This window comes from Oculina patagonica, chromosome 8 (genome assembly GCF_052425735.1).
Source record: "Oculina patagonica isolate OP01 chromosome 8, crgOcupat, whole genome shotgun sequence".
Taxonomy (NCBI): Eukaryota; Metazoa; Cnidaria; class Anthozoa; order Scleractinia; family Oculinidae; genus Oculina; species Oculina patagonica.
In genome coordinates, this window is record NC_135765.1 from 12,732,433 (window position 1) to 12,746,768 (window position 14,336).

The 14,336-nt window shown below is 38.1% G+C and overlaps 1 protein-coding gene and 1 long non-coding RNA gene across 4 annotated transcripts in view; one reads left to right on the forward strand and one right to left on the reverse strand.

The window, feature by feature from the left end:
- Positions 1-14,336, reverse strand: part of LOC144664346 (uncharacterized) — a 106,958-nt gene that overhangs the window by 16,386 nt on the left and 76,236 nt on the right. Inside the window, exons 9-12 of one of the 2 annotated variants that reach the window (XM_078525447.1) lie at positions 8,780-8,899; positions 6,864-7,040; positions 2,251-2,475; positions 106-406 (exon numbers count right to left, since the gene is read on the reverse strand). In XM_078525447.1, coding sequence (XP_078381573.1) covers positions 150-406; positions 2,251-2,475; positions 6,864-7,040; positions 8,780-8,899 — 779 coding nt within the window. In that variant the 3' untranslated portion in view covers positions 106-149. Of the gene's footprint in view, positions 1-105; positions 407-2,250; positions 2,476-6,863; positions 7,041-8,779; positions 8,900-14,336 lie in introns of those variants that run through there. The other variant, XM_078525448.1, reaches the window with a different exon arrangement.
- LOC144664390 (uncharacterized) lies at positions 7,692-11,538 on the forward strand. 2 transcript variants are annotated; one of them, XR_013572801.1, is made up of 3 exons: positions 7,692-7,854; positions 10,114-10,193; positions 11,262-11,538. It is a non-coding gene; the product is annotated as an uncharacterized LOC144664390 (long non-coding RNA). The 2 variants fall into 2 exon arrangements; XR_013572800.1 differs by lacking the exon at positions 7,692-7,854 and adding an exon at positions 9,122-9,549.

Here is a 14,336-nt window from a genome sequence, read left to right on the forward strand (position 1 = left end):
GATGACCCCGGTCGGGGATCGAATCCGGACCACTCGATCCGCAGCCCTGCGCGCTAATTATTAAACGAACGCGCCCCCGGTAATAAAAGAAAAAAGGGAACTTACTGTGACATAAAGCCCCTTCTCCTGGATAGAAACGTCTCTAGCTGCTACGAGGTTTTTTTTTGCATACGCATTTCGTCAATGGTTGCTCGTGGCAATTCTTTTAGCACCTTTCTTAAATCATTCTGTTCGATCATATCATCTTTTATACCATTGTAGGCATTTTGGAAGAAAAGGGCGATATCTCTAACGGATTCTACTTTCTCCTTCAAAGCTGAACATTTTTTTTGAGGTGCGAACAGTTTGTTTCTTCCAAATCTGTCAAATCCCTCTTTGTTCAAAAAGCCCACTCTTCGTTGGGCAGCTGAAATAATAATTAAAATAAAAAAAAGTAAGTAAGTTGTTTTACAACGCGAGTAACAATACGTGTTTTGACTGTGTTTAGTCGTTTTTGTTTTCATCTAAGTTTTCAGTAATTTCATGCCAAACAATACGTAGAATAATCCTTTCAAACTACCTTTAGGTGAACCTTAGGCTGAATACATGTGGTTGCGTTTTCTCCAAAAAATCCAAAATGAACATTTAAAGTTTCAAACTGGCAGTTTCATTCCGGAACGAAACTCGTTCCAGAATGAAGTTCGTTCTGCATTCACATGACAGAGTCGACCGGCTCATCCTAAACCCTTTTAACGTGCGTGGCTTTCGCGCGAGATCAAAAACATAGATGGCCCAGGTTTCGCGCAAACATGTTATTGAGCCCTTTAATGGCCACATTTGCAATTTTAAAGAGCAATTTGACCATAGGGTTGCTGCTATTACGTTGTTTCGCTCTGAGTTCAAACCGTGGCCTTTCATATCCGGTTTCATAAGATGCCGTTTCATCTCGGAACTAAATTCGTTTTGTGTTTACATGATACCAGAATGAAATGTCATTCCAGAACAAAAATTTTATTCCGGAATGAAAACCGGAATGAGCTCATTCCGGAATGACTTGACTTTCGTCTCGGTATCATGTAAACAGATACATAGGAATATGTGGGGATGAAATGAACTCTTTCCGTGGCCTCCGTAACCGGTTTCATGAGATGCGGTTTCATCTCCGAACGAAATTCGTTTTGTGTGATACCAGAATGAAATGTCATTCCAGAACAAAAATATCATTCCGGAATGCAAACCGGAATGAACTCATTCCGGAATGACTTGACTTTCGTCTCGGTATCATGTAAACAGATACAGAGAAATAAGTGGGGATGAAATGAACTCTTTCCGAAATGAGAAGTCATTCCGGAATCATGTAACTTAATAATAAGCCTCGGCTAAACGATAAAACACTTTCGTCCAACATCATGTTGGAAGAATATGTTTGACCGTTTAGCCGCCTTTCTTAACATTGCATTTAAATGGTTTCCCATGTTTGATCTAGATCAAACATTTTCATCCAACATTTTGCTTCACGAGAAAACGTTTGATCGTTTAGCGACCTCCGGCAAACAAAGCAAGCCAAAGCGGGAAAAAGCAGCCAATCAGAAACCGAACCTATGTGACGTCGCGCCACAATTTGAGCGGTAACACGTACGAAGCGTTATGTGGGCTCACTTTGGTAGATGTTTGATCAAACATTGTTTGCTCGTTTAGCCACCCCATGTTGTGGTTGACAAACACGATGCTAGATGGAAATGTTTGATCGTTTATCCAAGGCTTTAGTCTAGACCGCCAACACAGTATGACGGCGCTTTTTTATTTCTTTTTATGCAAGCCTTAACGAGACCTTACGGCTAAAAATATTGGCGCTCTGTCCTACATACCCTAGGTAAGATCATAATCCATAATTAACACCACATTAACAACACACGTACATAAAAAAATTTAATATCAAATATCATATAATTAAAACTTAATATTGATTGAATAGAGATAGATACGCCTTATTAAAGAAATGGTTACCCAGTAAAAAGCATAAACTATGAACGTTAAAACCGAACGACATCCTGGGTAGACAGCCTTATCATAGTGTCCTCTACTAACTATGGCCTTATAATATTCCTTTTTTTGATAATCAAAATATTTCTTCTTTTGGGGCCTACGAGCATGATTTCTGCACCCTATTATATCATAATGTTTATTCTGTCACAGATGGGGATTACTTTTTTCGACTTCCCAGTAAACATTTGGGTCGCAATCTTTAATCAGATATACATAAAAACTAACCTTTTCGTATATCAGCTGCATCATCTCTGTCCTTCGTTACGCGGCAAAGAAACTTGAGTATCTTTTCCCCTTGCGTGATCTCATTGGACCATATAAGATCTTCGGCATGTCTCTTCATTAACTTTAATAAGACCAATGGGTATTTTTTTTTTGCGTCACTGGTTAGCTTAAATTTCTGAATGTAGTCATATGTCACTTCACCATCGGTTCCAGGGGTGTCTGGTGCTATAATACCAAAGTAGTACAAAGAAGATTATTTACAGTGTTAAAATTAAAATGTGCAATTAAATATCAAAGATGCTAAAAATCCTTATAATCATCGAAAAGAAGTAAAAGGCTAAAAGATAAATTTAAAATATAAAAACCACAATTACATTATCAATTAAAAAAAGGACGCTTACAAAGAACTGTTTTCAGCTGTCTTTTTTAAAAGTCTAGCGATTCTGCATCCCTAACATGTTGTGGAAAACTGTTCCAAGACAACGGCGTAGCAACAGAGAAAGCACGGCGGCCATCACTATTTAGTTTGAAACCAGGTGAGTAATTTTTTTTCTTTGCAGATCTAAGATTACGCGTCGGAATGAGAGAAAGATGGGATTATGGACGTAAAAATATGCCACTCGAAATAACTTTGTGTGAGGGTTAAAACTTAGCCTGGTTTTGAGCTAAAGCTTGGCTTTCCCATTAATAAGTTCTATTCTTATGTTAATAATATACAGGGAAAAAGTTCTCAAATCTGATTGGCTTACAGAAATGCAGTTTTTAGTAAATTCGATGAAGAAATGAGTTAATATAGTGCAGAAAAAAAGGAAATTCGGCGCAAAAAAGAGAAACAAACAGAGCATTCTGATTGGTTAATAAACAACGGCAACCACAAAGGGCCAATCAAACGCTTCCACGCGATCTAAATGGCGCGAAGTTTGGAACTGCTTCGTTATGCGAGTAAAAAAAATGGCTAGCATTTTGAGTACAGTAGAGGACCAGGAGACAGCTCTAAATACCACAACACTGAAAAGCACTGGATTTTGGTCCTTGTTTTAGAATAACTGGTTTCTTAAAAAGGAAATTGCCGACGGAATCGAAACTACAAGCCAACTAAAGCCTCACGCTTTGTTTGAGCGAATTTATTTACGCCGAATTCGCCGAATTAAAAAACAAACACCAGATAGCCTCAAAGTAATGACTACATCGCTTAAGAGACACTGTACTTAGAGAACAGAACTTACAGGCTTTCTATTGTACGGGACAGATAATTGTTTCGTCCAAGGAAGTGTTAAATAGAAAAGCAAACCAGCTTCACTTGGCTGGCCGTCAAGTCGAAAGCGCCCAAGCAAAGCTTGACAAGTATTAGACGCATGAGAAAATCTCTAGAAGAGGTAAAACCCAAAATCTTTTATTCAGACAATTCGTTGGACTGTTTAGCCAGAATTTTCGGCTAAAAGACTTTTAAAACATTGAGAAACCTGTACGTTGTTTGGGCTTTGACCTTGTTTTAAATGAACGCGTGATTATTTTGCCGAGTTTGAATAAATTGTTTTTGTTCAAGATTTGTGCATGTTATTTTCTCGCTATTCTCATTCATAATTATGACGCGGAATTCACAAGTGCGTGGATTACATAACCCTGGTTGTTTATAGATAGTTGTATTATGTAATGCCTAATCAGCATGTGCACAATCGCGGTATTTAAAGATCTCTTTGCTTAGTTTCGGGACATTTCGAAAGAGATACGCAAGCCGGGAAGTCCGGACGAATTTTCTTATACTCTCGCCGTACGTCGCCGAAGCCCAAGCAAGTAAATGGCTGTACCTACCCTGCCGCTGCTATAAAAACTACAGGACTTACACTGTATTTCAGCTTATATCCAGTCTCTGCCGCTTTTCCAGTTCCACAGCATTCCGGAGAAGCGGGACAACGTATACAACAATTACTCGGTATTTTAAAACATTTATATGCTTTCTTTTTCGCTTGCTATCTCGTTTGTTTATCGCGTAGTGTGCTTTATATCTAGTTCTGTTTATGGCAATTTATTAGCGGACCCCGTTTATTACGGCTTTAGTAGCTTACGTTCGCTCGTGTGTCGAGCAGAGATTGGCAGACGCCGTGTGTTGGCTGTAGTAGCTTACGTTCGCTCGTGTGTCGAGCAGAAATTGGCAGATGCCGTTTGTCGGCTGTAATAGCTAAAACGTCCCGTCGCTCGTGTGTCGAGCAGAGATGGAGACGCCGTGTGTCGGCTGTAATAGCTAAAACGTTCCGTCGCTCGTGTGTCGAGCAGAGATTGGCAGACGCCGTGTGTCGGCTGTTATAGCTAAAACGTTCGCTCGTATGTCGAGCAGAAATTGGAGATGCTGTCTTTGGTTGTAGCTAAAACGTTCGCTCGTGTGTCGAGTAGAAATTGAACATGCCGTGTGTCGGCTATAGCTATGTTTGCTCCTTTGTTGAGCACAATTTGTTTCACGACGTGTTACGGTTTTGTCTCAAGTGTGCTGTGTGTCGAGCTAAGTTGGCAAGAGCCATGCGTCGTCTTTGTTTAAAGTTTGAATTGGGTATCGAGGGTATTTGGCAACAGTCATGTGTCGGTCCTTTTAAGTGTGTGTGTTAGGTGCTTTGTTATGGTTTATCGGTCTGGAATTGATAAGCTTTCATGTCAAGAAAAATACAGTAGTTGTGTGGACTTTTGTTTAAGAGCTTACTGCTGTTTGAGTGTTAATGAGCTTAGGTTAAAGTGTTAACACGTTGGGCTAACGTAAGGTTTGTTACCTAACACATCCCAGTGCGGAACTTTAAATAGACAATTGTATATTTCTGTAGGTTTAGTTTGTAATTATTAAAAGCTCGCCGGTCGGCCGTTTTTATCCACGGAGTTAAGCATTTTATCCACGTTTAGACGCTACAACCTGGGTTATACGGGAGTTATGTTTATCCTTTACTTCTCCCCTAGCTAGAATTTTAACAATTCAAAATATTATGTCATTTTAAAATAATAAAAAAAATAGTCAGTCCACCCCCTCCACTGGCCTTGTCGCGATCAGAAGGGTATTCTAATTTACACCCTATAATCCGTTTACGACGGATTCCTGGTCCGGCTTGGATAGTGGGGTTTTTCCCTTTTTTCTTTTTTCGTTTTTTCTTACGTTTTCCTTTCTCGGCAGATATCACTGTGTTATTCTGTCCGCCTTAGGTCTTGGTGTTTTCTTTACTCTTAACTTCACTCTCATTATAAGCCACGATCTAAATACATGCTATGATATGGTATAGGGAAGTAACCCCACTAGCTGGGTTGGGCCTCTCTCGTGGTTGGATATACCGGTTGGGGTTTGAGGAGTTTTTGAGTTTTGGGGAGAAGTTATTTTGTGGATTATTTCCTGTAAATGCGGAGATTTTTGGCGTTTATACTGAAGCAGCAAGGTGCGTGAGCAGCCGTAGGCCACAATCTTTTCCCATATCTTATCCACGCCGGACAATGAGCGGCATAATTAATGAGTGAGAATGGTAAACTATTCTCATTCATAATTATGACGCGGAATTCACAAGTGCGTGGATTACATAACCCTGGTTGTTTATAGATAGTTGTATTATGTAATGCCTAATCAGCATGTGCACAATCGCGGTATTTAAAGATCTCTTTGCTTAGTTTCGGGACATTTCGAAAGAGATACGCAAGCCGGGAAGTCCGAACAATTTTCGACCCTCCCACCTCCCCTTCGGCGACGTAATACACAGCTATAGTGCTTTCTCACCCAGTCGCTCATTGCCTCGGCCACAATCTTTTCCCATATCTTATCCACGCCGGACAATGAGCGGCATAATTAATGAGTGAGAATGGTAAACAATTTTTTTCACGAATATTATTAATAAGTTATCACATGATTTTCTCGTACAATTTGGAATAAATAAGCACTCGTAAATTTTTCGAAGACTACAAATAGCACTCCCCCTACGGGCTGGTGCAATTTTGTCAGCCTTTGAAAAATTTACTCGTGCTTATTTATCCCAAATTGCACTCGCAATCATGTGATTACCTGTACAAATTCTGACGTGACCACGGAAAACATTTGTTATGTGGCTCAGGTGGGTTTGGAACCCACGACGATTGAGTTACATGTTCACTGCTCTATCTCATTAGCTAAAGAGCCTCAGCGAGTGGGCAAATCCCATCTGATCTTGACTGTGAATGGGAAATTCCAGCAGTAAACATACAAAACAAGTCTTTAAAGGTAACTTGATCTTGCACGTGTAAGATCAAATATACTTCACCCACGCCAGGTTGCTCAAAGGCGATTAATACTAACCCAGGATTTCAAGTTGATCAAAGGTTCAATTTCTATTGTATAAAAGTGTTTGTATTGCTATGTTTTGTGGAGTTTGAGATTAGCTGACGTCAAAACTGGAGGACAGAAAAAATAAACAGAAAATCTCACTGGTTCTCACTGAAATATTAGAAAAACTGAAATAAAAAAATGCTTTCAACAAACCATCTAAGGTGGTCGAGCAGTGCACATGTAAGCCGAATGTCGTGGGCTCGAATCCCACCTGAGCCACTGAATTTTTTCATTGGTTACGATTTACAGTGTAGTATTTTAATATTTGTGAAGCCCACAAACAATACTCAACTTTTCCCGTCAGCCCCACGCGTTCCACAAGTTCCATTGGCTGCTGCGTCTCCCAATTCATCTAGTAAACAGTAATAATAATGCTCCATATTTACAAGGCACATCCTTTCACCGGGGCTGGGACAATTGAAACCTTTTCCACAATTGGCACCCTGTCCGCCGAGGCTTCCAAAGCCTCCTGAAAAGCAAACAAAAGCAAACCTTCCTTCAAAAAATAAAATAGCCTTTTTCAGGTCAATTAGGACCTGTTTTTTTCACCGCTAAAGAGCCTCAGCGAGTGGGCAAATCCCATCTGATCTTGGACAGGACTGTGAATGGGAAATTCCCAGCAGTAGAACATAAAATAACAAGTCTTTTTAAAGGTAACTTGTCATCTTGCACGTGTAAGATCAAATATACTTCACCCACGCCAGGTTGCTCAAAGGCGATTAATACTAACCCAGGATTTCAAGTTGATCAAAGGTGTCAATTGGTTCTATTGTATAAAAGTGTTTGTATTGCTATGTTTTGTGGAGTTTGAGATTAGCTGACGTCAAAACTGGAGGACAGAAAAAATAAACAGAAAATCTCACTGGTTCTCACTGAAATATTAGAAAAACTGAAATAAAAAAATGCTTTCAACAAACCATCTAAGGTGGTCGAGCAGTGCACATGTAAGCCGAATGTCGTGGGCTCGAATCCCACCTGAGCCACTGAATTTTTTAATATTAGTTAATATTGTTTTTCTTAGCTGTACATTTTTTCGTTTACACGTGGCGTTTTTATTCCGGTGGTATATGCAAATTTAAGTCAGTTTTGTTGTAAGATTTTTGTATGTCATGTTTTGCTTTTGAGTCCAGTTTCGTTGAGGTTTTTATGTCAGTGGCAGAGGAGAAACCGTTTGTGAATCGAAGTAGATGTAGAGAACTTGTGGAGCCAGGCTTTTGGATTTGTATGAGCTCGGGTTTTATTTCATGTAGCAGTTCGCTATAAGACGCACTCAACCATCCTCGGTAAGTACAACCATATCGAGTTGAAAATAACCTCAAAATAAGCAAAAGTTAAAGCCGGGTGCTGACACAAGAAGAGGCATGTTGTCGGGTTGTGTCGCACAGAAAAAATCATAACTTGTACGCACACAAGAAGATGCAGAGACACGTCCCTGCTATGTTTTGTTTGTGTATGCACACTGTTCCTCATGTATCAACACCTTAAAAATCCCAAACTTCGGATCAATTTAGGTTTCTGGGAAACTGCTCACCTACCCCTCCCCAAACCTAACATTTTGCCCAAAGCGATAAGTAAGGGTTAATGTTAGGTTTGGGGAGGGGTAGGTGAGCAGTTTCCCTGAAACCTAAATTGATCCCAAACTTCTAAGTGTGTGTGTGAACTGGGATAGAATTATGAGTGTGCACTCAGTGATCACCAAAAATAACTTTTAAGAACAAAAGAAAGTTATATATCAGTTTTATAAGGTGTGGATAGACATAATCAATGATATTAAAGTAATTTTCTTCCAAGTAATACTGTCAAACTTGAGAACGTCGGCCCGACTTTTTTCAAGTTTTAGGCTACTACTTTCCTATCTGATCATAGCCAAACCACCTTTTTACACCTTTTTTTGACTAAATTTTTTGTCCTTTTTTGACTAGTACAGTGCAGTTAAGCCACGAGTTAAGCAAAGCCAGGTCATTGTTAGTGGATTTCCAATTAATACCAACACCTTCATTGCATTTTCAAGTACAGTAGAACTGAATCATGGTAACACTGTCCTTTTAATGCAGCAGTTAACACCTGTGATATGTAGGTGTCTTAGGCCCAGGCCAAACGTCGAACTTCACATGAGTCGAGCCTAATGCAAATGACCAAAAAAATAGCTTTTGGTCATTTGCATTAGGTTTGACTCATGCGTAGTTCGACGTTTGGCCTGGGCCTTACCAACTCCTCCCGCGCCATTTGTAGCTGCCGGGGCACCTATTCCGACACATGTTTTCAGCACCATTTTTGCGCGATTCCGTTTGACGTAAAGAGCTATGTGTCCAGCGTTACCTCCATCCCCTGTTAAAAATAATTGTAAAAACAATATATAATTATAATAAAAACCTTCCCAAAATCCTTTGCAACTGAAAAATCGTCAATGTCAAATAACTTGATCAGTTTGAAGTCAACAGGACTACTACGTCGTATAGAGTTAACTCTTAAAAATAACCACCCCTTGTATAAGACGTAGAGCGATGACGTGATAAGTCACGTGACATTGCCCTGAAGTTCGTTTTTGCTCACTGTGACGAATATATTTTGTTACTGAAAAAGCAGTCATTGCAGTTTGAATCACATTGGTGTGAGGCATTTCAGACTGCCCGGATTTAATTTCTTTCAGACGAAAGGAGTGGGCCTGGTGAGAAGTTAAATAGCTGCCCCTCCCCCTCCCCCTGCTGGGGGTTACCCCAGCGGATTCCCCGTGGTCCGTATTGTGGGCTCATGACAAAGCATTTTCAAAATGGCGACTATGGTGAAAAGAAAAGGGAATCTAATGGAGTGATTTTGAGTTATAGTTTTGTCGATTTTTTTCCTTCTTGACGCGATCAAAACGAGTCCCCAAACGTTGGGTACACCTCCTTTATTTATATTCCCGATAAAAAAAAAGAATATGGAATGAGTAGAAACGTGCGAAAACGTAGGTAACAGAAACTTTACAGGGACCTGAGGTGAGTGTTTCTCATTGAAAAATGATTTTTTTCTAGACTGGTTAAGGCTTATGTCTTCGACGTTTATCATGATTATCAACTTAGCTTACTGGATTTAAAGCCGGGCTAGGCGTAAAAAATAGATATGTGAGAACGAGGCGATAGTATTAAATGGCAGTCATTTCGTCGAGGCATGTAACTGTTATTTATGTTCGTCGTCTGAATTTTAAGCTACTGTTTTTCAAATTAATAAGAATCGCATCCTTTCATTATTTATACGCGAGGAAATGTTCCTCAAAATATTGACCAAGTGGCCATTTTAGGCCACAAAGAAGAATTACGTCAGGAAAAATTGAAGTGATACCTTTGGAATTAGAAGAAACATTTCAGCTCAGTGTGATCTCTTTTTTTTTAAGTTAGACCAGAGACTACTTGCAGTCAACCTGGTAGCTAATCTAGACTTGCCTTCTTTGGGCATGTTTGATAAATGACACTATTTCTTAACTTAAAATTTGTTCTCCCCGTGATGTTTCATTGTATTGGTAAACATAGATTTACGTTTCCTTTGCATTTTGTGGTCTACAGGTAATTTTTGGGACTAATAGAATGCCTAATGTTATGGATTACTGTTCAGTGAGTTAAACTATGGATTGTAACAAGTTCAGGTAGTTGTTGATCTCTTAGTTTTTCACATAGTTATGTGACATTCAATTCTAGCATTTCCCTTCCTTCTCTCTACACACATTCATTACCTGAGGCGTTTAACATCTGCTTTTTGACCAGACAATTGTCTACTTTATAAAAAATCTGTTTGAGAAAAACTTAAGCAAGTCAAAAAACCCTAATCCCAATATAAAGCTAACTGCAAGCAACATGATGTACCCTTTGGCAACCAAAGTGCTCTTAAGGCTAGCCAGATTACTATGTAGGCTAAACGGAATCTTATATAGGCTAACTGGAATGGCTTGCATGGCTCGCATGTTTCACGACACATAAGTGCCATACAAGCTAGAAATACCTAACTTCAATAAATAGCATAACCTGAAGCCACCTCAGCTAACTATACTCAGGCTAACTGGAGTACTGCTAAGCAGTACTCCAGCTTAGGCTAACCAGGGAGCCTTTTAGGCTAACCAATGTGCTATTTATATATAGTGGAATGGCTCTCATGACTTGTTGGCTCGCACTTTGTCAAGACCCAAGTTTTTTTAACTCATATTGAAATTAGCCAAGTAGTAGCTGCAAATTTGATTTAAATAAACTCCAGCTTAGTTTTTGTTGGCAACTTGCTCTACAAGAATACGAAACATAGATTTATGTGACGTAATGCTTTGAAATGAACAGATTGCAAAAATTCAGCTTTAGGGTCCAAAATATATTTAAAGATTATTAAAGTAATATGACATTTTTCTGCAATAAGTAATGAAAGGAAGTGTGCAAAGAAAATTGATTTCTTCCTTGCCTGACCCACGTAGACTGGGCAAGGTGAAATCATCATAAGCTTACCCAAAGTCCCATGTTTTTTTTCGAAACAACTACAACAAAAAATGAAAATCCATAAATGTCATCTGGCTATCTAGCAAGTGGAAAAAAAATATTGGATCCACTAGCCCAACATAAAAGCAGCCAGTTTTTTTTACACACTGAAAAAGGCCATTTAATTTTAATATACAGTCTGCATGCTGGAAAATAGCAATTTCATCAAATACTGTTTGTTTTGTTTCTATTTACAGGTGACTTGAAGACTCTGCAAGCCTGAAGGGCATTCCTGTTAGTCAGAATGAACTCAAAAATACACACTGTGTCAATGTAATAAAATTGTCGCATGATTGATTTCCACATGTTGCCAGTTTAAACCTGAATATACTTAAGTGACATTTATGGCTTTTTATATAATATGAACATCCCAGAACCCAATAAGGCTACATGTAAATACTGACACTTAATTACATGTAAGCTTGAATTGTTATACGAAGAGAAAACTAATGGAATTATCGTACGCGCAAGAGCCCGCTGGCATGAGCATGGTGAAAGAAGCTCAAAGTATTTTTTGAATCAAGAAAAGCAAAACCACGTCAAAAAACACATCAGAAAGTTGTTAATTAGCGGTTCTATAACAACGGACCCATACCGCATTCTCTCCAAACAAAAACAATTTTATCACAACTTATATAAAACAAAAGATGTTGATCCTGAATGTGTAAAGTCTTTTTTGAATAATTTAAATATACCGCACTTATCTGACGAGCAAAGGCAATCATGCGAAGGCAGAATTACTACTGAGGAATGTGAAAAGATTATAGAAACCTTTCAGAATAATAAATCCCAGGAAATGATGGAATCCCAATTGAATTTTATAAAACTTGCTGGAATCTTATTTTCGAACCATTTATCAATTGCGTAAATGAGTCCTTTGTAAGTTAGGTAATGTCCAACTCTCAAAGGCAAGCTGTCATTACACTAATTGAAAAAAAGGAAAAGATCGTACGCTTATAGAAAACTGGAGACCTATCTCCCTTGTTAATGTAGATGCAAAAATTATTTCGAAAGTAATGGCTACTAGAATCATTCACTGCAATCAAACCGGCTACATTAAGTACGCTACATTGGCGAGACAGTCAGATCAATTTTTGATATCATGGAATACACAGAAAATGAAAATATACCTGCCTGCTAATATTTATTGACCTTAAAAAAGCATTCGGCACTTTAGAGTGGAACTTTTTGTTTAGTTGTTTAAACGCCTTCAATTTTGGGCCTGAATTTAAGCGCTGGATAAAGACCTTTTACAAAAACATTCAAAGTTGTGTGATAAATAACGGTTTGACTTCGGATTACTTTAACCTTATACGTGGAGTCAGGCAAAGGGACCCGTTATCTCCGTATCTTTTTCTTCTAACTGTAGAGATATTAGCAATTGCTATACGGGAAAATACAGCAATTAAAGGAATCTCTATTGGACGACAAGAAACTAAACTTCTACAATATGCCGACGATACAACTGCTGTTCTCTCTGATCTAGAATCGGCACATAAACTTTTTCAATTGCTCGACAAATTTAAAAAAGTATCGGGTTTAAAGGTAAATAGTTCGAAAACAGAGGGAATGTGGATAGGGTCGTTAAAAGGCAGTGAGGTGAAGCCCCTTGGAATCAAATGGCCTCAAGAACCAATAAAAGCCCTTGGAGTCTCTTTCTCTTATGATAAAAAATTGCTCTATTCGAAGAACTTCTTAGAAAAAATTGACAAGATAAAAACATTAATCAATATTTGGTCTTCAAGAGGACTATCACTTTACGGAAAGGTTACCATTATTAAAACTCTGCTTCTACCAAACGTTGTACACATATCCTCTCTGATGCCTACCCCTAAGCATATAATAGATGAACTGACCCACTTGGTATATAATTTTTTTATGGAAAGGCAAAGATAAAGTAACTAGAGCTTCTGCAATAAACAATTTTGAAGGCGGCGGTATTAAAATGGTCGATATCGAAAGTATGATTAAATCTCTTCGCCTCTCCTGGATGAAGAGAATTTTTAGTGACAATTCAGGCGCATGGAAAAAATATTTAGAATATATCCTAAAAGACTCAGGTGGTCTGATGCTCTTTAATTGTAACTATAATGTTAAAGATCTTAAAATTAGTTCCCTGTTTTACACAGAATTATTGAAATGGTGGTGTGAATTTCGTGAAGGCAATGCAGCTGATAATAACTGGCATTATTTTATTTGGAATAATCAGGAAATTAGAATCAATACTGAACAAACCAGTATTATGTAAAAGGTATTATAACTATGGTATTCAGACTGTAAGCGACCTTCGTTTTGATCTTAATAACATCGATTCCTATGAGTTAATTGCAAAAAACATAGAAAGGACGAATTTTCTAGAATGGACTGGTTTGCGCCATTCCTTTCCTTTCAATTTGCCAAATCTTGGCCCAGTTCGCATAGCCTGACGTCAGTCCATCCTTCAAAATTGACAATGGGCTTTTCGATGTTACCAAAAAGAAATCAAAAGACTATTATTCGCTTTTAGTCCTTAAAAAAGCACGCCTTCCAAATTACGCGCAAAAACTGAAGTGCCAATTTAACTTATCCGATGAAGAAGTGAAAAAAGCTTTTCTTCTTCCCCATTCTGTTGCTTTTGAACCATACGTTAAGGCTTTTCAATTCAAGGTATAAAATTCGATACTTTACACAAATTCAAAATTGTGTAAAATTGGTTTCATTGCAGACAATCTGTGTTCTTTCTGCAAACACGATTCAGAAACAATGCATCATCTTTTTTATGGCTGTCCACACTCAAGGTCTTTCTGGAAAGAATTCGAATCGCATTACTTGTCCTTGACAAAACAACAAGTTCATCTCAATTTAAAAGATATTCTAATTGGTGTTCTAACACCAAAATGCCCCTTATTTAATTATTTGTTACTTATAGGGAAAATATATTTATGGGGGTGTAGAAGAAACAAAGAACTGCCAAATATTCAAGGTTTCAAATTTACAGTAAATTTAAAGTAAGAAACTGAAAAGTACATATGCACTAAAAATAAGAACTTAGATAAATTGATGAAAAAATGGAGAATGTAATCTAAACTTAACAAGAATTTCCAAACAGGTATATATATATATATATTTGTCGGTTAAATCAGATAATTAGTAGGTGAAGATTTACTTATAACAATTAGGCCCACACGGGTGCGATGTAGAAATGTATTTTTTTTGTATTTTTTTTTTGTAGTTATGTATTTTTCTGTAGTTGTGCAATTTCCTGTAATGTATGTATGTAAAGTTTTTGAATG